General features: G+C 42.7%; 1 protein-coding gene across 7 annotated transcripts in view; it reads right to left on the bottom strand.

Annotated features, from left to right (window-relative positions):
- itsn2a (intersectin 2a) overlaps positions 1-26,589 on the bottom strand; it is a 48,214-nt gene that overhangs the window by 3,397 nt on the left and 18,228 nt on the right. The window contains exons 4-37 of one of the 7 annotated variants that reach the window (XM_036147529.1): positions 26,098-26,161; positions 25,533-25,708; positions 24,085-24,306; positions 23,300-23,393; positions 21,577-21,719; positions 21,336-21,399; positions 18,826-18,963; positions 18,642-18,745; positions 18,299-18,561; positions 18,077-18,226; positions 17,859-17,999; positions 17,693-17,780; positions 17,469-17,608; positions 15,438-15,518; positions 14,902-15,041; positions 14,365-14,761; positions 13,628-13,794; positions 13,449-13,509; positions 10,645-10,868; positions 10,521-10,558; positions 10,226-10,395; positions 9,500-9,533; positions 9,280-9,401; positions 8,149-8,245; positions 6,799-6,990; positions 6,553-6,597; positions 3,286-3,407; positions 3,060-3,166; positions 1,510-1,693; positions 1,305-1,403; positions 1,041-1,208; positions 744-956; positions 525-646; positions 359-441 (exon numbers count right to left, since the gene is read on the bottom strand). In XM_036147529.1, the coding sequence (XP_036003422.1) occupies positions 359-441; positions 525-646; positions 744-956; positions 1,041-1,208; positions 1,305-1,403; positions 1,510-1,693; positions 3,060-3,166; positions 3,286-3,407; positions 6,553-6,597; positions 6,799-6,990; positions 8,149-8,245; positions 9,280-9,401; positions 9,500-9,533; positions 10,226-10,395; positions 10,521-10,558; positions 10,645-10,868; positions 13,449-13,509; positions 13,628-13,794; positions 14,365-14,761; positions 14,902-15,041; positions 15,438-15,518; positions 17,469-17,608; positions 17,693-17,780; positions 17,859-17,999; positions 18,077-18,226; positions 18,299-18,561; positions 18,642-18,745; positions 18,826-18,963; positions 21,336-21,399; positions 21,577-21,719; positions 23,300-23,393; positions 24,085-24,306; positions 25,533-25,708; positions 26,098-26,161 (4,653 nt within the window). Of the gene's footprint in view, positions 1-358; positions 442-524; positions 647-743; positions 957-1,040; positions 1,209-1,304; positions 1,404-1,509; positions 1,694-3,059; positions 3,167-3,285; positions 3,408-6,552; positions 6,598-6,798; positions 6,991-8,148; positions 8,246-9,279; positions 9,402-9,499; positions 9,534-10,225; positions 10,396-10,520; positions 10,559-10,644; positions 10,869-13,448; positions 13,510-13,627; positions 13,795-14,364; positions 14,762-14,901; positions 15,042-15,437; positions 15,519-17,468; positions 17,609-17,692; positions 17,781-17,858; positions 18,000-18,076; positions 18,227-18,298; positions 18,562-18,641; positions 18,746-18,825; positions 18,964-21,335; positions 21,400-21,576; positions 21,720-23,299; positions 23,394-24,084; positions 24,307-25,532; positions 25,709-26,097; positions 26,162-26,589 lie in introns of those variants that run through there. The other 6 variants (XM_012868807.3, XM_036147530.1, XM_021319598.2 and 3 more) reach the window with 6 other exon arrangements.

Genomic DNA, 26,589 nt, shown 5'->3' with positions numbered 1-26,589 from the left:
TTAATTTGTCCATTACACGGTTATATATGGAGTTTGCAAACGAAATGCAAACAAAATTTCGTTCTGTTTGCACTCTGTGCATGCAGGATGACAAATAAAGTTCTCTAAGTCTCTAAGTCTACATTTGAGGCAAATCCTGGGGTTCTGTTAGAACAGAATCTACCAATGTTCTTTCATTTTCACTCAAACTAGAACTTGTCTTGTTCTAGATTTAAGGCCTAAAGACCCACTTAAATCCTCGTTCATTCAGCACTTTTGATATTTTCTCAAAACATGAGCCCTTCTGCATTGAAATCCCACTCAGGGAGCACATTCAGACGCCCATGTAAAAAAGCCGCGTCCAATGAATTGTGTTTACCTTGGTAGGCCTTCTCTCTCTTTTTCTTCTCCGTCTCTATGAAATGTTCAGAGGCTGCTTTGATTCTCTGGACCCACGCCGTCCTACCAGAAACAAAGAAGGCCCGTGAACGATCATCGCGCGTGGTGCATCGTGCCATAAGGTGCGGCACCCGCGGCGTGAGTACCTCTCGCTTAAGGTCTCCGTTTTCAGGGTGTAGACGCGGTCAATGTGCGAGACGTGAAAGAGCGGCTCATCGCTGGACGGGTCCGCCGGCATTTTCACCAAAACCTCGTTGAGAAACAGCGGCTGGAACGACAAAAAAAAAAAAAAACGAGACATAAACCGATTGGGGGACGCTTGGAAAACCCTCGTCGATCCCACGAGCTTTCCCTTTCCCTCTCACCGTCTTGTAGATCTTCAGCTGCATGTTGCTTTTGGCGCTGAACAGTTTTTCTGACCCCGAGGAGGAGAAGGGCTTGGCGCTGTGCGTGAGCAGGAGGAAATCGCTGAAGAGGAAAGCCCACAGCTCTCTGCTGCTTTTGGTTTTGAACAGCCGGCCGCTGTGGAGCAGCTTGCGGGGCCCGAGGCAGTTGGTCAAAGAGCTGAAGACCAGGTGCTACGAGAGAGTCGGAGGGAAGCTTAAGACAACGCCTGGAACGAAGACGTGCGTGGATGTCCGACGTGTCCGAGGTGCACCTACCTCTATCGGCCCCTCACACTGAACGTGGTTCTGTATCCATTCCAGGCGGTCGGCATTCTCTTTGTCCCTGACCGCCTCGTTGACCTGAGAGCACAGCTCCTCGGCTCGCTCCAGGGCCTCTCGCAGGGGCCCGCGGTCCTCGTGGCTGTCCGGGGTGTGCTCCAGGATCTGCGCGCCGGGGAAGAGAACGGAGCGCAAGGTTACCACAGAGGGCAGCGGAGGGAAGGAGCGAGATACTGACTCAGGGGGACGTTTTGAATGTACATTCTTTATTAGCAGAGGGTAGCGAGTGAGTCTCTGCATGGGCTTCAGGAGGAAGCTGGACAGCGGCATTCCTCTGCAGCGGTAGTTTGTGGCAACCTTCTGCTCGAAAGGAAGCAAAGCGTTAGAAAAAACACCCTCTTGGAAAAAAAAAACAAATATTAGAAATTGCCCATGAGCTGATCCTTGGTCGTTTACTATTATCTACCTTGAGGAAATCTTTAAATTCCGGCTGGTTGTGGGTTTTGCTCTGCAGCAGGGCGGCAGCGTTGAGCTGGCTGGAGCAGAAGCTCACGTACGGCTGCATGTGAGCGAGCTCCGAAGCCAACAGGTCTCCGATCAGCTGGACCGGCATGTTCTCCCCTCCTGTCTGTTTGCGGTCCCGCAGAGCGCTGACATACACAGATGGTGAGGATCTTACACACACACATTTCAGATTTTTTTCTTATTTCTATCTTTGCCTTGCAAAAGTGTTCATGGATTTAGCGTGATAGTCCAACATAAAGCATTGCATACTTGTGAAATGGGAGGACAAGGATACGCCTTTTCTACATTTTCAATCTGAAAAGTGTGGTGTGCTTTTGTATTGAGTCCCCAGACTACAAAATATTGTCGGTCGTTTTGGAAAAATAACCCACCGATCAATAGAAGCATTTGTTGACACCAATCATCACGTCACGCCAAAGACTCTAGGTTGGATTGTTTTTACTTTGACTGGACTCTTCCCAAACGGGATTGTCCTTTGATTTCAACGTTCAATTGTAGCCAGAGCTACAACAGAAATAATGGCTTTGTTTTTTTCAAACTTCTTCCCATCATGTGCCCGTGATGCCGCCATCACCATCTTGGTTGCATGTAGGCCATGAAACTTCCATTTTTGTCTCATCTGACCAGCGCTCTCCCTCTCATGTGTTTCCTGTGTGCCCTGCATGGCTTGTGGCAAACTGCAACCAGATTACTTGGATTACTGTTTTTTTCAACAAGGGCTTTGTTTTTGCTACATTATCATAAGGACAGATTTTTAGAGTGGATTGCTAATAGTGGGGTAATTGTTAGAACTGCTGCTTTCAGGGGGCTGTGTTTAATGCCGTTTGCATGTTCTCCCCTTGTTTACACGTGTTGCTCCCACAGCCCAAAACAATATGACTGTTAGGATAATAGGTCAGGACTTAGGTCTGAGCGTGGGCGCTTCCTTGTTTGCACTGTGCGTCTCTGCGTTGCTGTTTGATAGAAAAGCATCCTGTCCGGGGTTTACCCCATTTTTTGCCAAATAACAACTGGGAATGATGCCCATGATCCTGCAAGGATAAGTGAGCATAGACAACATAGGGATGGACAGATAAATCTCCAGTTTTTGGTTGTTACTTGACTAAAAGTGAAATAGGAAACTGTAAATGTGTGTGCTAAACTAGTTGAAATGGAAAAGGAAAACACCTGACGTCAATCTCCGTTCCATAAAGCTCAAAAACCGGAAGAAGCTTCATATTTATGTGTTTGTGATATTCTGGTTTACTACATTGTTTTTTTTCCCCCAGAGCTCCAGTAGTTTTCAGTCTTTAGGTCGACACAACCATAAAGAAAGGCCAGGGTGCTTTTTGCTAATCAGACGTTTCTAAATGTCCGGAATTCAAATCGATTCAGAAATTTTAGTTCAAAGGACATTTAAAGAAGTTACAAGCTCACGTATTCTACACACCCGCTTATCATCGCATGAATACTTTTGCAAGGCGGTGCTAGATCGTCACATATGGTACCTACTTGAGCAATCTGGTGTTGCACAGAATCAACTCCCTCCAGTTGACAAAGATCACTGCCATCTCAGCTTCTGTCAGGCGACCTGACTCCGACATGGGCTTGTAGAACACCTGAGACCCATCAAGCGTCCAAAAACAAAATTAAGCATTTATACCTCAATATATTTTTTATATATTTTATATATATATATATATATATATATATATATATATATATAAAAGGTCTGTACCTCTAGGACCAGCTCCAGATCATCCACGTAGATCTCCTCCGTGTGAATGAGCTCATGTATGTAACCCTGTCTCTTCCTCTCCTGAGGGGTCATAGTGTCCAACGTGATCAGGTCCGCACACCCTGTTCAATAAAAAAAAACGCGCACAAGTGCAAAATGCACGTGCAGAAGACACACAGAGTCACGCAAGCACAAGGGAACGCCCAAAGGTGCATGGGCCAAGCATATAAAAACACTCCACAAGTGCGCGTGTCAAAATTATCCTTTATTCGTCAGTCCTTTAATGTTATATTTACAGTTAATGCACTGAGTGAGGCACATTGTCGTTGCGGCGCATGAGCATGACATACCAAGCGACGGCAGCGACACGGCTACCAAGAGGACTGCGTTAAATTAAAGTGAAGCACCTCTCACATCCGAGCGCCCCCTCCGGATGATTGCATAGGTGTAAACGAAGAAGCTGGAGCAGAACAGCCACGGAAGACTCGGCTGGTAGTTCAAGTCTTTCAGGTTCAAACTCGGCAAATCTTCCATGTGAAATGTCAGCAGCGTGCCGTTGTCCTCTCAGGATCTACAATGTTGCGTTGTATGCTAATGTTTGCATGTTTTTATTTTTGTTCTATTTATTTATTTTTTGGCTGGTGATATCACAGTTGAGCACTTAAAATTGAAAATACTCCGAAGCAGCAATGCACATAAGAGAGAGAGAGAGAGAGAGAGCCTTAGAGCGGGGTCATAAAAATACCACTGAAGAAGTTTTTTAATCAAAGCAATGTGACAGCGAGCATCGATCGAGGCGATTTAAGCAACGGCGAGTCTTCTCATTGGTCCATTTCAGCAAGGTTTAGTGTTGTTAGTGCAAAGATGAGTGGCCCTATTAAAATACTATTACACCACTAGTTCATAAGCTTAATATAGAAAACTAAAGGACTTGCATGGTATATCCAACACCTTATAGCTAAATGCTTCCAGTTCCTTTTGCAGTTAGGCCCAAACTTGGCCGCAAATGGACGTCGAAGTTCAATTTATTGTTAATTTTGATATGATCTACAAGCTATAAAATGATAAAACAAGGGACTGCATTGGCACAAATAAAATAAAATCAATTATTCCTGTTTTCTTAACGTTTAAGAGCCCATCTGGTTAACTCATTGAAAGCAACCTTCTGCCATCCCTCCCTTTCTATTCCTCCGATGTGCAAATCACTTTGGATGTATACAAATATCCTGGACCAATGTACACAAATAAAAGGTTGGATTTTTTTCTTTTTTTACTAAATGACTTATAATGTGAATGAATCAAATTTAAGGTTGTTTTTTTTATAACTGTTTACCAATACGCTTTACCAGATCACCAGTGACTGTCGGGGGGTGAGAATTGCTTAATTGTAACAGCGAATAAAGGTTTTTATTAGGTTATTAATTTTTTTTTTTTTTACAAAAACCTTTAAATGTGGCCTTTTTAAACAACAAACAAAGATAGATATACAGTAATTTAATATTAGAAGCTTCAACACAAGTTTCTGCCACTTGCTTGTATCATGTCATGCCGTTAACAAATGAAAAATTCCCAATGTATTCAAATTTGGTACGTGGATGAAAGATTTTTTTGGGCCTAACTGCTTCTTTATTAAAACTATACTTTCCATATTTCTGCGTTAAAGGTACAAAAAACCTCCCCCCTGCTTGTGTCTAGCTGCCTCCACCTCACCCCCCCTTGGTTAAATAGTTCTGGGAGACACGAGAAAGCGAAGAGAGACCAGGGGCAAGAGATCCGATTCCATGCCTAACAGAGGTAAATCTAAAGTGGAGAAAGGAAGAAGCGAAAACAATAATAAAGAGGGGATTGCAACAGAGGAGCAAAAACACCACAGTCCCAAATAATTCAAGAGGAAAGCGAGGAGCCGGGGCGGTTCTGTTCTCGCTTGCTGCCGGGCTTTCCTGTTGCCACAGGGCTATTCGCTCACACAGGGGTGGTGGTGGGGAGGAGGTAAGACAGAGGAAGAGGGGAGGAAGAAGAGAGGGAAACCAGCACTACTGTCCTACAGAAGGAGAAACAAAAATGGATGAAGGGGAGGAGGCGGGGAGATGAGTGAGATGGAAAAAAAGGGGGGAAGAGAGACAGCAGACGGTTAATATAGTTTTAATATTAATGTAGGACTCCTACATGCACATGCATTAATAATGCATTTCTGGAAATGTAAATGTTGTTACTAATCATTACGAGCCGGCGCGTGGTGGCTGTCATCCCCCCCCCGTCGTTTCTGCAGCGCAGCGCTGGCCTTGTGCATGTGTGTGAGTGTGTGTGTGTGTGTGTGTGTACAACGGGGGTGTGCGTCCCTCTGAGCGTGTTCATTAAAAGGGAAAATTTCATTGTTTTTTAGCGAGCGTGGCTTTGACGAGCTGGGCCTAATTAAACGCCGACTGTGCTCGCTCTTGTTAACAAGAAATCTGCTGCGGTGGGCGAAAAAACGCACGTCCCAAGAATACTAACGCCATCGCACAGCTCTTATTAAACAGATGTTAAAAAAAAACCTTGCACAAAAATCTTCATACGCCACATTTTTTTGTCACGTTACTGGTACTTTATTTATGATACATGATTATGAAGTGGAGGGAAAAAGGACACTTGGTTTAGATTGAAAGCCACACTTCATTTTCTTTCAATTTCATAATTATGTAACATTTTATGTTGGCCTGTGATATAAAATCCCTTTTAAGATACAGTACAGTTTTTGGTGTAAATGCCTTAAAATGTAAAAAAAAAAAAAAAGTTTAAGTAGTTTGAATATATTCAGAAGGCGCTGTATGAGTGAATCAGTGCTGAATCAGTGCCGGAAATGAGTCGAATCACCTCATTAATTAAATTTCCAGAAATGTGAGGGGAATGATTAATGCGGCGATGATTAATCAGAAACTTATCAGTGATTCTTCTACTTGATTGTCGTGATCATTTTGTAAGAGTCTACAATCATGGGAATTCTATATTCACCTTTTTGCTCAGAGATTGTTGAAATTGTGGAGATTTCAACACGTCAGCCTCTTGGCAAAAAGGCTCAGGGTGAAAATGTTCCATTATTCCCTGGAATGATCTTTGATGTGGGGGGGTAGCTTAAAAAGCCTGATCCCTCCCTCTTCAATTTGTTACTGTAAAAGGTTAGAAGATCTCATCCATTTCTGCAGCTATCAGTGAAAAATGGTTTGGGATCAGACCTTTTAAGTTCATGAGAACACCAACTCCCGCCGCGGACTGAAAAAGCTGGCTTACCATGAGCATCTCCAGGCTCTGGTATGGACGAGGAATCTAATGTACCTGGATTGAACCAAGGTAACCCATAAGAAAGCAAAACTTTGCATGTGTTCCTTTGTATTTGCAGCTTTATTTTCATCTTAGCACAAGCCTCACCACCGTTATTCCAGCTGCTGGGTTCAATTGCTGCTATTTTACTAAATTCTACCACAGAAAAACACTTTTATTTTTCTGTTTGATTAAAGAAAAACAGGGTTTACTCACATTGCTGACTGGGGTCCGACTCTGTTGTCATCTTGACGTAATTGGTGGGCAGCAGGCCCGTGACCCCGTTGGTTTCGCCTTTCCACCAGCCGGGGTTGGTCTTGTCGAGGATGTTGATGAGCTGACCCTTGGAGAAGCTTAGCTCGTCCTGGTTAGCGGCAGCGTAGTCGTACATTGCAATAACTTGGCACACTGTTAGAGATGGGGGAGAGATGCAGGGCGTCAACGAGGCATTTTTACAAGGAGGAGACAAGTGCTGGGTTATTGGCGTGATACTGTCTCGTCAGTAGCTTGTAAAGTCATTTCCACTATGTAAACTAGAAGTTGCAAATATGTTTTAGTGTTTCCTGCCATTGTAAATCAATGCAAAACATATTCACACCTTTTGAACTTCATTTTTGTCTAGCAAAGTGGAAGGAAAATGAAACATGGTTTTACAAAAATATTTTCCCAAATGAAAAAACAAACTGTGCGTCGTGAATTCGTATTCAGTCTCCCTGAGTCAGTGCAGCTGCTGGTGTTTTCAGGGATGGTCATCGACCAGCTATGCCCATCTGAAGACTTCTTCTATACAGAGCAGCTCAAGCTCTGTCAGATTAAAAGGATGGCATATGTGAACAGCAATTTCCAAGTCTTGCCACAGATTCTTAATTGGATTCGAGTCTGGACTCTGACTGGTCCTTTCGATACCATGGATATCCCATTCAATCTTGGGTTGTAGAATAGGAGCTGTTATCCTGCTGGGAGGGAAACCTCCACCTGAGTCTCAAGTCTTTTGCAGGTTTTTTTTTCTTCCAGGATTGCCCAGAATTTAGCTCAATGTATATTTATAAGACTCTGACCAGCTGTCCTTGTCAAAAATAATTATAATAGTAACAGCAAACAGGCTTAATTCGGAGGCAACCGGACTTTTGGTCAGTTCTTTCTGAAAACGTTTCGAACACCTATCCAGGAGTCTAAGTCAATTCTGGTGGCTCGCACTTTGCTGTTGCCCACACTGCAAAAAGCTGCTCCCACCGTGCTTCATGGCAACAAGGCGATATACTGTCATGGTCTCTCTCCACAGATTGGCGTCTCAATTTGGGCCAAAAAGTTAAATATTGGTGTTCTCCAACCAGAATGTTTTTTCTTTGTATGTTCCCTAAGTGGCACTTGTAACAGTTGTACAAAAGAATATGAATGAGTTATGCTTCCCGCCCCCCTAATGTTGAAATTGAGGTTTCAACATCAGACACATGTAAAAAATACATGCATTTATCAGCAGTGCTACGACATCGGACTAAAACCGTGAATGATGAGTCTACGTTAGGTAGCAGCAAAGCTTTGGGTTCAGAGCGTGTCGGCAGTCACCTGGCAGAGGGGAGAGGGAGGTCTTGGCACCGGAGGGCCCCATGAGCTTGACATGGGAGGAGTGAAACCAGCCTTTCTGTCTCTTTTTGCCCCGTGCCTGGAGGGGGTAAATAAGAGCAACGGGGAGTTCATTATTCAACAGCTTCATCTGTGTTGGATGCTAAAATAAAGATGCAATTAATTGATTTTACACGTTTGATGATTAGTTGTGGTTCCTAAACATTTTACAAATCAAAATACTATCCTACCAAATTTTTTGGACTATTTATCCAACAGTTTGCATAGTTTTCTGGTCATCTGAGTGCAGAACATTTAAGAAAATGCTTATTTAACAGACATGTTTGATTATTTGTATGATGCACAAATTATGACCTAAAATGTTGCTGAAGCTGGCTTTCTAATTCAGTAATGTTTCAAAAGGCTGCTTAACTACTTTTTGTTTCTTCTGAACCACCTTAGATCAATTCAGTTTTTTAAAAAAAGAGGCTGAGACCTGATCAGGTGTGAGCTCAGTTTGTGAACTCTGACACCTTCATGCTGTTTATAAAAAAAAAAAAAACAAGTAGGGAAAAAAAAAAGTAATTTTCTTCACATGCAAATGTAATTGGTGGGCAGACTCTGACCCTAAACCGCTTGTCCAATTTTAGTTGTTTTGATTTCCAAATGTGTGTGGAGTCCCAAGCTGAAACTCCATATTGAAACAAGCAAGTCAAAAATATTAAATGTAATTTTTAAAATACAACTATTTAAAAAAAAAAAAAGCACTTTAATTTTTAGAAATCGAGACATTCAGGCTTCAGAAAATACAAAATATTGAATGTGAATGCAAATAAATTTTATTTTTGTCCATACTAATACACACCTGGAAAATTTATTGTTAAAATTAAATACTAGAAAAACTGTATATTACAATAATAGCCCTTAACCTGCTGAGCGGTAACCAGAGGTGTACCAGCCATACAGTCAAACAAAGAAACAAACCCAGCAGCACCACTAGCTTTTGTTGCTCTTTTCTAAAGTGGTATTTAAAACAATTATTGGGTTTAATAAATATAAATATAATTTCTATGGTGCCATATTTAAAAAAAAAGAGGATGTAATTCTTGCTCCCATCAGGCTGGGGCATCTGACCTGCAGTTCCCCAAGCCACCACCCGGTGGAGTTTTTGGCCCTGACCACAATCAGTTGTCCAGGAGACAGAGTCAGCTGATAAGCCATGGGTGCCTCTGTGGCAGTGACAGCCTGAACAATCTCTGTTAATCGAGCAGAAATGACAAACAATGAATTTAGTTGAACATTTATCCAACTGACTGTGAGTTAAGTGGAAGGGAGAGAAGGACCGTTTCCTCACCAGGTTTCTTGCTTGAAAGTCCAGGTCTTGATGCCTAAAATTAGTGAGCAAAATTAAAATAGGTGTTTATGTATTGCAATAAAATACAGCAAATGACTGAATTTAGATTATTATTTTTTATTTATTAATAAAAGCGTTTGTCCTGCAACAAAACTAATTAGTTATTTACATACTAATTATTTGGCTGCAAATGTATCTGTTTTTTAGATTTCGTCCCGCTGCAACACAAAATCCGAATGCATTTTATTTAGATTTTATTAGACAAATCAACAAAAATAAGGATATAAAATGGAAAATGGAAGAAAAGCGATACATGTGTTTCTTTGCTCTTTTACAAATAAAATTGGGTTTTGCAGTTGTATTCAGCCCTCTTTGCTGCTGTAGTCAAAGTACGAAATGGTTCTTCAAAGCATAGCCCTAAGAAGTTAAATACAAATGCACACTTTTGTTTTACACTGTGTTGGACAATAACATAAAATCTCAATAAAATATGGCTGCAACAACATGTAGTAAATTGAAAATGGGAATGTTAGAAAAAATAACCTTGACAAGGAGCTGAACTGTAAAGTAAAGGCATAATTTTCTGCAGCAATTTGAAATTGAATTATTTGAAATATCTTGTAGTTTACCAGACATTAGATTAAGAATTTTACTGTCAGAGTTAATACATAATCGTGTTGAGAAGCAGGAACACCACATTTTCAAACGCGACCCAGTTGTGCTCACCTCTGACTCAACGGGTCGGACGTAGTTGGAGGGAAACAATCCCGTCTGGTCACCAATGCATCCTCTCCACCACTCTCCTTCTCTCTCCGTCACCATGATGACGTCTCCTTCATCAAACGTCAAGTCGCCGGTCTCTGGGCTCTCGTATGTGTACAGGGCCACGTACTCTGCTTCGGACAGACACTGATCAGAACAAGCTATGAAGAGCCCATGCAACGCTTCTTCTGAGATAGTTGTGCCAATTTGTTAGAGATTTAATTTTTTTTGCACAGACAGGCAGATGAAAGATACTCACCCTCTAGCTGAACAGAATCACAGTCTGTCGTGTCCGCACTACAATTGGAATAACACATATATTGAGAGTCCGGCAATCGGCTAAATTTCAACTGAGGTGCGTGTGCTCATGTGCGTCTTCGTACTCTGCGTTGCCACCTGGGTCGGGGGTGACGTAGCTTTTGGGGAACCATCCCTGTGTCCCGTTGAGCTGTCCCAACCACCATTCGTCCCTCTGCTGCAGCACACTGATGAGGTCACCCTGCGAGAAGCTCAGCAGACCACCGCCCATGTCTGAGGAAGGGTTGAGATGATTTTCCGAAGTGGGCGACCATGAAGAGATGGCCCGAGCCGTGAGAAGAACCGAAGACTAGGAAGAAACAAATACAGGAAACCCAGAGGGAACACAATGAACGGCAACTAAAACCCCTTGTATATAACCAATGTAACCACAAAACACATTTAAAGTGCCATGCAGAGGAATTTTTTTATCACTCTTAATTTTCACTAGTAAAAATCTCAAAAGTGAGGCATGAATTAAGTATTCAGCCCCCATAATATGGAAAAAAAAATTAAGTCTAGTGCAATCAATTGACAAGTCAAAAAAAATTATTTTGAATCCACTTGACAGTAATTTAGTCCGATTTGAAATTTGCTATGACCCACTTAGAAGGCACTGCAAACATGTGGAAGAAGGTGATCTAGTCTTATCAGACTTAGCTGTCTGGCCTGTATCTGCTACGACCCATCAGCAATGATACCTAATCTCATGCTGCACTATGCAGATGCTCTGTCTACGCTGATGAACGGTCAGTGTCAGACATGGCAGGGGAGTTGGACTATTTTCGGATTAATTCAGATAATATTTATTTTACCACTTGGGGGCTCTCAAAGACTGTGCGTAGAGCCTTCAATGTTTATCTTCAAATGATCAGGTGATCATGAGGTATTGAAAAAGAAAAAAAAAAGTTGATGCACAACTTTCATGATGCATATCTAACTAAGGCGCATCATATGCAGTTTCCAGTTTAAATCCATCCAAAAGACATTTTTCAGAAGTTAAAGAATAGCCTCCTTTCCATTGCCACTCAAAAGCCTGAGGTTTTTGAGAAGCCTGGTGCATTTCAAATCCCGATTAGTGTTTACCCTGTACATTTACCTGGCTAATTTCACTGTCCTGCGGCTTTAATTTCTTGGGGCTTTTGTCCCTCAAGTGACACTTTACTTTGCTTTGCCTTGCCTGCCACAAGGGGGGAGTAATGAGGAGTAAGACGATGAGGAGATTACAGACGTATCGATTTTATATTCTTAATTTATCACAAAAAGTAGTTTTAAAATGTTTTAGGCGAGAAAGTACACCTCCGAACTTCATCTGTGCAGTCAGTTCATCAGGATTATGACCCAATTTTGATACTGGTCGGACTTGTCGGGATGGCAGAGACCCGCTGACAGGCTGGTGTCTCCAGGGAGACTGCAGGGGTGGAAACCCCTGTTGCTGCAGCGTGTAGCTGGCCCGACCGTCTGTGATTTCCTTCAGACTGGATCTGTTCGTTCCGCCTGAAAAGTTATTATAAAGCGTTTGCTAAGTTTGTGGGGAAAATCTGCAAGTACCAGATATCAAACATGAAAATCTTGGCGGGATGTTTTTATTTACAAACCACTGATTGGCGCACGGGCTGCACAGTGGTTGCAGTGGGTAGCACTGTTGCCTTGCAGCAAGAAGGTCCTAGGTTTGAGTTCACCCTGGGTCTTTCCTCATGGAGTTTGCATGTTGTCCCTGTGCATGCGTGGGTTCTCTCTGGGTACTCTGGCTTCCTCCCACAGTCCAAAAACATGACTGTTAGGTTAATTGACCTCTCTTAACTCCTAGGTGTGAGTGTGTGCGTGAATGGTTGTTTGTCCTGTTTGTCTCTGTGTTGCCCTGATAGACAGGCGACGTGTCCTGTCTCACCCATTGACAGCTGGAGATAGAAACCAGCAACCCTCGTGGCCCCAGTAGGGATAGACGTGTTAGAAAATAGATGGCTGATTGGCTCGCTGTATTTAATAACCTAAATCCGATTGGAACAAGTTGACTTTGCTTTTCTTCCATGGCAGGTGGAGTAGTAAAAATCTGCACAGTGCAGGTATTCTATAACCACCAAGAGTCACCAACCTTTTTGAAACTCAGAGCTACTTCATCGGTACTGTGTCATACGAAGGGCTACTTGTACTGACCTTTGAGTCCAAGCTCACCTCAACTTTACGTAATATAAATATGCTTTTAAAGCTTTTGTCCATTTTTAATCTATATAAATATAAGTATGATTAAAAAGGAAGAGCAGCTAAATTAAATAGCATTTTAAATGCAACTCACTGGAGGGTTGTGTTATTTCTCTGACCAGGCTTGAGGGCCCCACATATGGTCCATGTTGATGACCTCTGCTATAACCTATAAAAATGTATTTGCTGCCATCAAAAGTATTGCACTGAAAATCCCCCTGGTTATTTTTGTCATGGATGAGGAAAAACCTACTTATATAGCTCTACGTTTTAAGTCCGTGAGGCAAAGTTATGATCAGACAGATCAGTCCGTCTGGTCCCCTGCTCCACCCCACTGCGGACCCTGCGCACGCAGAGAGAAGCTGTGCTTTATTTTCATTTATTTATACCAACAGGAATAGAATAGAATAAAGCCTGGTGGATACGAGCAGGCAGAATAAGGTAGGATCGGCGCAAAAGGGGTTAAGGAGGTGTAACGCCACCAGCAGAAGCTGTCCATCCTGTTTTATCCGGAGTCCGAATTAGTGGCAGGAAGATACGGATACAACGTCTCAGTCTGAAAAAAGCCCCAGACTTTGGTTTGTCCCCGGGAAACCAAAGTCTGGGGCTTTAAATCCCGGGGTTTGTAATGGAAAAGGGGCTAATGTGAGTCCAGGATTAAAGCACAACTTAGTGAAGCCTGCCTCACCTGTGAAGTATGTGAAAAGAGAGAAAGAGCGCCATCCTCTGCCGCATCCACGACGGCCTTTCTGGATAAAGCAGAAAGGAGAGATCACTGTGGCACAACACGCCTTATGGGAGTCCCACACATTTCTACACAAAAATGACAAACAGCATCATTCGAATTTTGCTTTTTTTTTGTGCTACCTTGTGTTTAAAGGTGGAAGACTAGATGTTTCCTCTGTTGCGGCGAGGAACCTCTCAGGGGTGGGAGGCGTAGGACATTTCTCCGCATAACTCTTGGGGAACCAGCCCCTTTTTCCTCTGTAGTGCCCACACAACCAGCCGGGTTCGCCGACAGTGTGCTCATCCACCTGCGTCATGAGAAACACGCTTTAACCCCAGTAATTTAAATGGCGATGGAACTCCTCCTGCTTCACATGGTCAGTTTCAGAGGCAGGAGCTGCATGTTGCAGCAGGAAAATGACGATAAGGCAGTAGAGAGGATTTCAAATTAAACATGATTTGATAATTATGTAATCATAGACAGAAAATTACTTGTAAAAGTGTTGTAAAGGGTAAGTAAATAGCAACATGAGTGAATGAAAAAACATTCTCTAAGATCCAGAAACCTTCGTTTAAACCTTTTTTTTTTACATTCAAAGCAGCAAATCTGTTAGAATGTGACAGCATAACAAAGAAGATATTGCAATTAAAAGTAGTTTGGGACAAATTACTAGGTGAAAAGTAAATAAAAATTGGTTCACTTGTGTAAAAAAAAAAAAATAAAAAGACTTTCTGAAGGAGTTAGCATAATTAGGGTTGAATTAGCGGTGTTATGGTTGGAGAAGATACGATGCTACAGGAGCTTTGTCTCCAGCCACTGGCAGGTACACTTTGAAGGCAGAAGGAAGAGCTTATTCAGCATAGTGTGAGTCTCTTACCTCTATGACACAGTCTGCATCTATACTCAGCTCATCGCCGTTACGGGCGACGAAGGAGTACAAAGCTCTGTATGAGGTTAGCTGCGCTGCTCCTCTCTCCTGCTCCTCTTTCTTCTTCTTTTCCTCCTCCAACTGTTTCCGTTTCATCTCCTCTTCCAGCTCCCTTTTCTCCCTCTCCTCCTCTTCCCGCCGCCTCCTTTCCTCCTCCTGCACTTTCTCCTGAGCCGCTCGGAGGCGAGCCTGCGCCTCTCTCTCCTCCTCCTCCTCCTCCTTCCTCCTCTGTCTGGCCCTCTGCTCCTCCTGGAGCCTCCTCTGCCGTTCCTCCTCTTCCTCCTTCTCCCTCTTCTCTTGCTCCCGCCGCTGTTGCTCTCTCCTCTCCTCCTCCAGCTTTGCCAGCCTGCAAGACGCAAACGGCAGCGGGTTTTAGAAACCCACTTTAGGTGAGAGAAAAAAAAAAAAACAAAAAAAAACGCGCCAACGACAATTTTAACAGGTGAGACGCAGAAGGAGGTCGAGTTAATGGATCGCTGGATTCACCTCGCTGCTTCTGCTTCCTCTCTCCTCCTCCGCTCCATCTCCTCCTCCCGGCGCCTCTGCAGCTCCCTCAGCTTCTCCTCTTTGACTCTGTGCAGGTCATCCAGGACGGCCTGCTGCTTCGTCTGCTTCTCCCGCAGCTCCTGGGTGCGGGAAAGAGCGCGCAACGCAAAGGAGACATAAGGATGTCTCTCAGAACCACGCTAAATTTGCTAATATTCTAAATTTAAAGTGATCAAAACTGACGTTCACTTAAAAGCCCAAAGTAACATGCAGACATACCGGATGTGTTTTATGCATCTGACAACAGAAACGGGGCAAATGTAGCGTTTTGCGTGCGTGCGTGCATTTTACCATGAGGGAACATCGTGTTTACACAGAAAATACATGGCATTGTCGGATGAAATGGGAAAGAGTGAAGACTGTGGCTGGATAGAACACAGAGGGTGAAGATGTCTGAGAGAAAAAAAAAAGACCATTTAGAGGGGTTTGCCGAGAAAGATAACGGAGCGGGAGGCGCAGAAAGAAGGAGGGATAACCTTGATGAGGAGGAAGAGCTGGCTGAGGCAGGCCAGCAGGGAGAGAAGGCCTCGCAGGAGGCAGTCATCCATATCCCCAAGCTATGCGGTAAAACGCACGTCGGAATGATAAAAAAGGATGGACGGAGGGGATGGAAACAAATAATAGAGGGGGGTAAAATACATCCAATAAGGATAGAAAAACAGTATCACAAGGAGGATGTGAGAAAAGATGGAGAAAGTGAAAAGATGGAAGGTGAAGCCAAGTAATGCACACATAGGGGAAAAAAATATGCAAAGTACAAAAAGATCCAGGTTTGTTGCAGCAAGGAAGAGAAAGAAGAGAAAAGGGAAACAAGCATTAAAAGCTGTCGGGAAGTGATATAGTGGAAGATTGACCATTGTGATGCATCAGGTTTGAGGCCCTGCGTAATTGTTGTAGGTACCGGGTGTCAGGCTGGTTACCAGCTAACGCGTTTTTAATGAGTCGGCAAGTTTTTACAAATAATTAAGAAACATGGTTTTCTGTGCTGCAAAATCTTATTGTGGTGGTGGTGTTGTTTTGTTTTTCTTTTTTGACTCGAGAGGCATTTTTTAATTTCTGATGTTTCTACATAACACAACCAGTGAAGTGGGAAATAGGAGAACTAAAGAACACAAAACAGGGAAACAAGTCCAATCAAACAACTGAGGTACAAACATTTAAACCTGGCAATAAACAGTAACATTTTGCAAGGCTCTGCATAGTCTATTCAGCTAATCGTAATGAAGCCGCCATCTGCAGAAATGCAAAGCGCAAGGATAGAAGAAATAACTGCTGACTAGCATATTGTGACACATTATCACAATCATTTGTGGTATACCTTTAGGCAATGATAAAAATAATTGACATATTCCTGCAGTGTTTTTTTGGCAACTGTATGAAACTGAAACTGAGGTAAGGTGCAGCCACGGCCGTGCAAACACAAATACCGCCGATTAAAAGAAAAGAAAAAACAAAGCCATCATAAAGCAGGCTTCTTCAGGACACCAGCTACATAAAGAGCCACGATTTTTACAGCAAATCTGCTCCTAAGAATAGCATAATGCTGCAGTCGGCATGTTTCACACCTGGAATGGTGCGTTCAGGGTTTTCGTCGACAAGAGTGTTTTGCACGTAGGCCTAAAAGTGTAGTTTTGGTCCCATTTTGACCAGAATACTTTTGCCCCCCCACGTGTTTTGTTGTTTCCACTACATTGCTCTCTTCCTTAAAGGTCAGCTTTGTTTTTCACCCAGGCTGTGGATCTTTGCAGCTCCTCCAGAGTTACTGCAGTCTTAATTACCGGACCGCTTCTCGGGGCCTGCCACTTTAAATAGACAGCCACGTCCTTGTAGGCTTTGACTAGTTGTGCCACACTCTTCCCATTGTCGCCTAATGAATTTAACAGAGCTCTGTAACATGTTCAGAGCTTGGGAAATTGTTTGTATAACCTAACCCCACCTAAAACCTCTCCAGAACTTCCTCCCTGTCAGTATGAACTAATGTTCTCCAACAAACCTGTGAGGGCTTCCCAGAAAGGTTGTATTTGTACAGTGATCAAATTACACAATGGTGGGATGCCTTTAATCCTAACTGAATAACACATGGCACTCTTTTAAGATATTTATTTCAACAAATCTTAATTAACAATGACAATAAAATCTCTTAAAGTTTCTGGCAGTAGACTGAAAAAGTCTAAATCAGCTCAACAGCAATTCCTATATGTTTCTGCACGTTTTGCATGCTTTATTTCTAGAGATTCGAGATGCGGATAACTCTAAATACATGGTGATGCAAATCTATAAATCTATAAATATGGACATGTGGAGGGATGTTAATAAATCACTGAATGTACAAAATCTAGGCAGGACACATTGTGCAACATTTCTTGAAATTGCTGCTAAATTCCTTTGAGATATCAAAGATCTGTGGCAACATCGGAGTTAATTGGTCGAACCTGAATTAAGACTCTTAACCAATCGGTGCCGTCCGTTGATCACACAGCGCATCCCGCTCTGTGCTGACTACTGACCTTAAGCTCCTTGTTGTACTGCTCCATCTGGGCCAGTTTGTCCGTTGTCTCCTTTTCCAGGATGTCCAGCTGGTCTTTGAGCCGGCGGCAGTTACCGCCCGACTCCGCAGCGCTCTTCGCGAGGGATGTCAATGTGGCCGCTACATAGAAAAGGTCAGAGGTCAGAGGCATGCTCTATGAGACGATTCAGCGACCTGTGTCGTGTCTGCGACAGTCTGACTCACGGGGCTGTTTCTTGAGGCTGATGTTACGCAGCTTCTCAGACAGCCGCTGTTGCTCCGGGACGAGCTGGGACAGCTTCCTCTGCCAGTCCTGCCAGCAGAGGATAAAACTTTATTGAGACTAAAAACATAAAAGCAGACGGCGAAGAGGCCAGAGAAAGGTTTGAACCTCAAACTCCAGCTGAAGAGTGTTGATCTCAGCGATGCGGGCGTCTCTCTTCTGATTGATGAGGTCGACCTCGGCCTTCTGAATCCACCTCTTGCTCTGAGCGTCGCGGAGGCGGTCCGAGATCTGCCTGTGCTTGTTGCCCTGGGAACGATAAACCAGGTGTCAAACGGCCCAGGCGCGACCAGCGGGGCTTCACGTCAGTGTCAGCACAGTCTCACCACCGCCTCCAGCTCCAACTCCAGGCTCTTCTTTTTCGCCCTGAGCCGAGAGATCTCCTCTTGCTCCGCCTCTTTTCTCCTTCCCAGCTCCTCCCTCTTTGTGCGCTCCCATTCTTCCCTCCTCTGGCGCTCCATCTCCTGCTTCGCCGCCTGAACGCCCAAAGGCAGATGGTCGATGAAAAGGCATTTTTGCTTTTCCATCTCAAAGCTGCTCCTGCTTACCTCCTTCCTCTCCAGCTCCCTCAGCCTTTCCTCCTCCCTTTGTCTCTCCATCTCTCTCTGCCGCTCCAGCCGCCTCTCCTCCTCCAGCCTCCTCCGGTTCTCCTGCTCCCTGGCCTCCCTCTCCCTCCGCTCCTGGGCGTCCCGCTCTTCCCGCTCCCTGCGCTCCCTCTCCTTCCTCTGTTCGTCCTCCAAAGCCAGACGCCTTTTCTCCAGCTCGGCACTGCCGCGCGCAAAGTTCTCCTTCAGCTTGTCCTCATAGGAAACTGGGGAGATCAGGAGGAGAGAGGTGACCAGACCAGAGAAAACACCTCGACGGACCACGGAAATGCGCCGAGAGCCGTACCACAGTTCTTGTTCTTCTGGGAAGGTTCGATCTCTGTTATGTCCATTAAACTCGGACAAATGTAGGGCCCCGTCCCATTGACAAGCTCACTGGGCTTAATCCCTCTGAAATTAAAAAATAGACAGTGCGTATTATAGTATAAAGTATTTGCTTTCACAAATACGCACCCAACAGCGTGTCCTACCGGAGGGAGGGGGGTATCAGGTCCTGCGGCAGGGTGAGCGGCAGTGGGTGTCCGGTCTTAGCCATGTCCACCAGGTGCATGGCCAGAATGAACTCGTCGGCCCGAAGCTGACCGTCCTTATCGACATCTGCCAGGCTCCTGAGTAGAAATGGCGCGCATTAGTAGAGAGAGTCGTCATTTTAAAACAGCGTTCTTGGTTTGCACTCGAGAAAAGATGCAACTTCTAAGAAACGGTCCCCCAGCATCACACGTCCCCCCCGCCGTACTTAAAAGAGGCAAACGTTTCATCTTTTGATTTTACGCTTGGATTGTTTGTTGTTGCCGGAAATCTCAACTATAGTTAAATCTGACTATAGCACACGCTTCCAGTTAAAGTCCCTATGGAGTTTTATATTCATAATGGAAGGACAGGAAAGTTTTTTTTTTTTTTTGTCTAAGATAACATCCCAAAAACAAGCAGCCAGAACATATCGATATAACCTAATAGCTTCCTTTTAAAATGTGGCAAAAAATAGGCCGCTGTGTTACATTCTATCTGTTCCCCAGTCAAACGGGAAATTGCAAAATAGTGATTACAAGTTCCTGGACAATCCGATCACATTAAAAAAAGAATAATTAAAACATGTTATATTTGCTTTGTGTGAACTGTAGCACTGGCAATAAAAAAATAAAGATGTCTAGAAAAAGATGTGTGTGTGTGTATATATATATATATATATATATATATATATATATATATATATATATTAGGGCTGGGCAAGTTAACGCGTTAATTTCGCGTTAATTCATTACACTATTAACGGCGATATTTATTTTATCGCGCATTAACGCCTGTTGCTCACATGCTTTCAGTCAGTGTCAGTCAGCAGGCGCGCTGACTGCAGCACGCTGTCACGGCAGCACTCTCCCGCTCCCCCTCCCCTCACGTACATGGCTCAGCGGCGTCAGCCAATCAGCACGCAGGCTCAGCCTGGCCCCCCCACTCAGCTCTCACACAAACTTAGCAAAGAAACAACTGAGAGAGACCGCAGCAGCGAAAAAACATGAACAGAGGAAGTAGCACCGTTTGGCTTTATTTTAATACCGTAAATGAAATCAAGCTGTATGTTTTGTAAAAAGCCGGTTAATTTCAGTGGAAACACAACAAATTTCTCTAAGCACGTGAAAAAACATGAAAACGTCGAGCCCCAGAAACGGAGAGAGGAGACGAAACTTCTGTCATTGCCCCGACAGACCCACAGACGTCACTGACTGAGGCGTTTCAGTCCTCCAGGGAACATCCAGGTAGATCAGTGGATGGATGGATGGATGGATGGATGGATGTTACTGGAGCCCACACATAACATGTAATTAAGACCTTGAAAGAACCCAGTACATATATTAAAAAGTGTTATTTAAGATAACATTAGCTAATCCTTTTTTATCCCACGACGGGGAAATTTATAGGATTAAAGCAACAGGCAGGTGCACACAACACAGACAAAATTACATAAGGATTGAAATATATAGGAGGTGGATTAGCGAAAAAACACTGAACATAACATTATTATTATTATTATTATTATTATTATTATTATTATTATTATTATTATTATTATTATTATTTAATTGTAATAATAAAATAAAAAACACAAAACCCAAAAGGTCAACAGTTTCATGATACATCAAGCTTAGGGACTGGCTAATATACAGCAGGTCAAAAAAGGCCATATTTTGGCTGCAGTGCTTGCTGTTCTCTTATGAAGAAAAGATCAACTAGTGCACTAAATTCAATAGATGGGTTGAAAATATCCAGTATAAAATAAGTGCTACAAATGTTACAACACTTTTGTTCATATGGCAGCAGAACATTAAAATAAAAGTGCTCTTTACACTACTTTTGAATTCATTCTTGGAGTTTGTAAATACAATGCGATTAATCGCGATTAATCGCGATTAATCAGGGCGATTAATCGCGATTAAATATTTTAATCGTTGCCCAGCCCTAATATATATATATATATATATATATATATACATACATACATACATATATACATAGATAGATAGATAGATAGATAGATAGATAGATAGATAGATAGATAGATAGATAGTAAACGTTTGATTCAAAGGATAGTAAGACAGCTTTGTCAGGGTTGATATTAATTTCTGAAGCGACTGTATTGTTGTGTTTATATTGTTCCAAACCAGTTTTACAGCTATCTTTTTTTCATCAATTTGTCTGCTATATTTTCCGCTTCTTGTGTCTTTTTGTTTGATAAATAACCTTTTATCTAAACCAGCATCGTGTCTGTAAACAGAAATGTGATCCCAATCATCCAAACCACCACTAGATTAATCACATTTGCTCAGGCGCTTCCTTTAATGTCGCTTCTATCAGCTTGTTTGCTTTGAGACAGAGGGAGATAATTGTTAATAATTAGCAAAAATTTTGATAGGAGAACATAGAAATTGATCTTCAAAGACGGAACAATGCCAGGGAGGGGTCGGCGAACACACATCAGACCTACCAGATGGTCGCTAGTTGAGTTTGGGTCAAGTTCGACGCCAGCAGTGCGTTTCTAACCTGAGGTCCTGCAAAACGCAAAGAAAAATAAAGAAAAATCACAGTAAATACATCTGCAGTTTGGCACTGGGGAGGACGTGTAGATTCTGTTCTAATCAAAACAGTCATGGCAGCTCCTGAGCAGCCAAGTGGTGCCGAGATCATTTGAGTTTATTCGGCTGAGAGTTTGTGCACACTGGACCGACCTGACAAGTAGCCGCTCATGAGTTTGTCGAGTGTGTTGAACTGCTGCCGGTACTTGAGTCGGGAGGCCTGTGGAACGGCCCAGTCCCCTGAACCCATCTTTGGAGAGTTGCTGGCCAGGGATGTGGTGGAGGACGAGTTTGAACTACGCAAAGAAAAAGGGGGATTTTAAGACGTTGCAAGCTGTTCACTAAAGACACAATAAACGAGGTGGCCGGCATCATTCTGCTCCTATCCAAAACCTCAACTTTGAAATCACAAGCTCCTCATTTAGCTGTAGAGGACCTTTGGTTATTTAAAACTTCTAAAGCGAGACAGAATATCAAGTCAGTTCAATTCAGTTTCTTTATATAAGCACACATTAACAGCATGCGTCGTCTAAAGTCACCTGACAATGAGATGGGTATGTTGTCACGGTCAAATCAAGGAGGCAAAAAGAAAAAATTACATTGTTTTAGCAACCAATGGGGTCAGTCTTTGAGAGAATAATAAAAAATTAGCCCTAGAACGTCCACAAATGTATTTTTTTATGATAAAGAATGCTATGAAAACTTCATCTGAAATACAAAAAGAGGTAGACTTACACCCTTACTGACAGCCTGCTCCCTATACACCTGAGGTTACATAAGCATCCTGTTATTCGAAACTGTGAAATTAGCGTAGATCCCATTTCTATCCTTTCTCCGCACCCACACAAACTGCCAGGAGGAGCCACATGGTTATAAGATAGCCAAAAGAATCTGGGTTAACACGTAACCTTTATAGATTCTAGCTTCTTCTTTATTTTCTTCTCAACACACCCACTATTGTGACTGTTCCAGGAAGAGATTAAATGTTTCCCGCAAAGCCAAGACGTCGATGAGAAGCTGTTGCAGCATTTTCTCCCCGTCTTAAAATATCTAAAGTTTAAGTCAAACCTTCTGCAGGCCGAAACAGCTTTGGCATCATCACTTAGCGTTCATTGAGACTAAAACAATGAGCAGCAAATAGTATAGTCGTGCATTATTTTTTATTTATTTATTGGCCATGAGACAGTGACTAATGCATCGCAGCCAGGACTGTGGGGGCAGAGATGCAAAGTCAGCAGCGTCGTCGTTTCTCACGGTGGCGAAAGTACATAGGAAAAGCGTGTAGGTGTAGACTATGACCCGCGTTTAAAGATTCAGTTAGCATAGTTTTCAGTCGGTACATATTGTGCAAAACATTGTATCAACCCAGAAACGTAAATGTGTGCGTACATCGGTAAATATCGGTCATCGGACACAACAGCAATATGGATATCGGCATCCCCAGGTCAAATGCGTCTTTAGAAGTCCAGAATTAATGACGTCCCATGGTAAGTCGGGGAGTGTTGGCCTAGTGGTTAGAGCAGTGCGCTTGCGCTCTGAGAAGGATGCAAGTACCCGGTTTGATCCCAACTGCCTGCACTCTGGGTCCCTGAGCAAGACCCTTAACCCCAGATTGCACCTCAGGCGCCGCACATGGCAGCCCACTGCTCCCCAAGGATGATGGGTTAAAAGCAGAGAACAAAGTTCGTTGTAATGTATGTTTCAATGACAATAAAGATGATATTACTATTACTTTTATTACTAAAGTCGGTGTATAATAAATGGCTTATGTGAAACTGCTAAATCATTTATGTCAATACAGCACATCCGGTTCTAAACTTTTGCTTCAGCTTAACCTTTGAACCCACTCGTACATATTAAAAAAAAAAAGGCGCACCTGCTTGATCCAAGCTCCAAAAGAGAGTTGGCTTTCGACACACCCGGAGATGGGGAGAAAGCCATGGGGGAGGAGAAGCCTGACATCGGGGTCCCTGTAAATAGTTCATCATTAGTTTTAAAAAAAGAAATGCAATTTATTTGCTGCACCCTTCATGCAAGTTGCATCCAACTGAATTACACAACGTGTAAAAACCTTCTTAACAACTGTCCTTGCCTTTGTGCACATCCAATCTTATCTCTTTACATTTTATAGACATAGCACATTGAGCTCAGACAGAAAGGTGACTGACATGTGGCTACAAATAAAGTTTTTTTATGGTTGATTTCAGCACCACTCAAAGAAGAAACTAACTAGTGTAGTGGATACACAGTCAGTCTTGTTAGGAAATTGTGAGGGATGTACAAAAACACACACAGGCATTAGAGAGAGGGCAACGGTAGGTAACAGGGAGAAGATGATGACAGTAAACACAAAGTTAGTTCTCAGAACCGTTTTTATGCTCTTCAGCAAGGGTTGGCTTTATCTCTATCACTGGCATTACCTCATGTCCTGCAGTAATGTTTAAAAAAACGTAGGGCCAATTTCCTGTGGAGCAAGAGCTAGTCTCCAGAGCCATTCACAAATATCTCCTAAATATCCTAAATCTAGCGAAAAGAACTGAGCAAATGGATGAGCTAACCCAGGATTTTGCACTTGCAATCCTTGTGTCAGATTTGAACAGCTCATTCAAGCTAAGCCACTTTTACAGAATACCATTTGAGTGGTTCCCGTGCAGAACCAACCTGCATTGCTGGGAACAAGTGGCGAGGTGAGGAGGCTGACAGTGCCGTTGGGGAGCCCCGAGTTCCCGAGTGAGGTGATCAAGGGCAGGGTCATTGGCACCGGCACCAGCGGTTGCAGCGAGGGTAAATGAGGATTAGCCGGGACGGGTGTTAGAACGGGCATTGTGGAAATACTTGGCATGGGTGACAGACCAACTGAGAGGTTTGGCATGGATCCCATTCCTACATAAAGGAAGCACACGGTTAAACATGGAGATATCTTGAAATGTCTTAGTACTAGATTATAAGAGGATGTTAAAGTTGCTCACTTTGATATGTATGTTTTTTTTGTATAGGTAAAGTATAAGATCAAGCACTTGTTTCTATTATTGATGATTATGGCTTAGGGGAAAAAAACAAAAAAATAAGAAAACAATATTTTATGAGACCAGTAAAAACATGATTTTTAATAGACATGTTCTCTACACCATCCTGGGGGAGACTGGACAGTTCCCAAGCAGACAGCCACTGACACCCTTCAGCAACAGGTAAGCTAAAAAGGATCATTGGTCCTGCAGCGTTGACAGGATTGTGAAGCAAAATCCATAGAAAAAGAGATTTACAAGGCTTGGACTGCGGCTGGAGTCAGGACTTCAAGAACCAGCACACACAGATGGATCCAGGAAGGTCCTTTGTTTCCTTTTGTATTTAAATCTGCCTGTATAGTTGGGTTGAATAAAAAAAAAAAAAAAAAAATATGTATATATATATATATATATATATATATATATATATATATATATATATATATATATATATAACGCTGGAGATTGGCACCAGCAACCCCCGCGACCCCATGAGGGATTAAGCGGGTTACAAAATGGACGGATGGACGGATATATATACTGTATACATATATATATATATATATATATATATATATATATATATATATATATATATATATATTTTAGAATATTATAGAAAGGTTTATTGATTTTTATCAATATATATATATATATATATATATATATTATATATATATATATATATATATATATATATATATGGAAATAAAGCCAGTATTTTTCTTTTCTCTTGAGATGACATTTGTTGTGAACCAAATTAAAATGTGTTAAGCTACTCTTGAATCAGAGAAAACGTCAGAAGCATCTTACCTGGTCTAAGGAAAAAAATGAGTGGTCATAATCATCAAAACTTACAGAATGAAATGTAGTGCATCACTCTGTGGGGGTATGAAATGTGTCCCTTATAGAATTAAACTAAAATCAATAAACCTTTCTATAATATTCTAAACTGCAGAGATGGACCTGTACCCTTCAACGTTTTCAGTTACAAACTGGAGTTTTGCAAGAAATAGTTTTTTACATTTCATCTACGGTATAATGATCCTGTTTATGACACAAGTACCCTTGTTCATGATTTGTATACAGCAGGTGAAACATTACCAAACCGTGTCGATGAAGACATGTTTGAGCCACTGTTGGATGCCGGTTGTTGCTTCATGACAATCGGCAAGGATGAGGGCAGGTTCCTGCCCTGGAGCGTGAGCTTAATGAGCTTCATAGCGATGGAAAACTCCAACCTGTCCATCTTCCCGTCACTGTCCATGTCAGCTAGGTTCCTATTGAAGAGAAACTCGTAAAGCTGGTGTACAGAAAGATGGAATTTCAGGAAAACTGCTCATTCCTGGGGGGCTATTTCCCCCGTCGTAGAGACAATGGGAAAAAGCAAGTTACACAAGGGAGAGGGCGCCGGTGGGATTGAATTCCAGCAACATTTTTTTTTTCCACACAAAAACAGCAAACACACACACACAGAGTTCTAATTACAGTGCGCACACACTTCCCCTCCTCTTCCATGTACTCCCATTACTAGGTGTGGCAGGCAGCGAAGGAAGTGAGCTCTCAACAGGAAGTCGAAAAACAACCCAATGAACTAAAACAACCCACTGACCCACTTGCTGCAGCTTTAAAATAAAATCTGATGATGATTCCCTGGGCTTTTAGTTACCAGATCTCCGCCAAGACAGAAGCCGGCAGGCCGGACTGGAGAAAGAATTTCCTTGCTTGTTCCCCTGCGGACAAACAACAATGACAGAGAGGCTCAGAGAGACGGGAATCTGCTGCAGATCTCTGGATGGTTGTTAAGGTTTTCATGCCATAATATTATGACCTTGTGCTAAAAAGGCTTCATTTTCTAGGACTCCAACACGTTTCTCAGTACATCGCTCCACTATGTTTCAAATTTCCACAAAATAAATAACTTTCTGCAATTTCCATGATATTCCCTACATTTGAGTAAAGGTCACTTTAAGCCTGCTTTGATAGTAGTTGGGTCTTTTCTTGTAGTTTCCACAAATAATAAAAAATCCTGCTCAATCTTTAAGTTTTCACAGAGGAGTGCAGGCCCACTGCTTTTGCAACATTGGGATTTAAACTAGATCGCCTTCATCTCAAACATCTAGAGGAAATGGACTAGATGCAGATCCTTTCATGCACATTT

The sequence above is a fragment of the Fundulus heteroclitus genome, chromosome 15 (genome assembly GCF_011125445.2).
Source record: "Fundulus heteroclitus isolate FHET01 chromosome 15, MU-UCD_Fhet_4.1, whole genome shotgun sequence".
Lineage (NCBI taxonomy): Eukaryota > Metazoa > Chordata > Actinopteri > Cyprinodontiformes > Fundulidae > Fundulus > Fundulus heteroclitus.
This window is presented reverse-complemented; position numbering and strand designations above follow the sequence as displayed.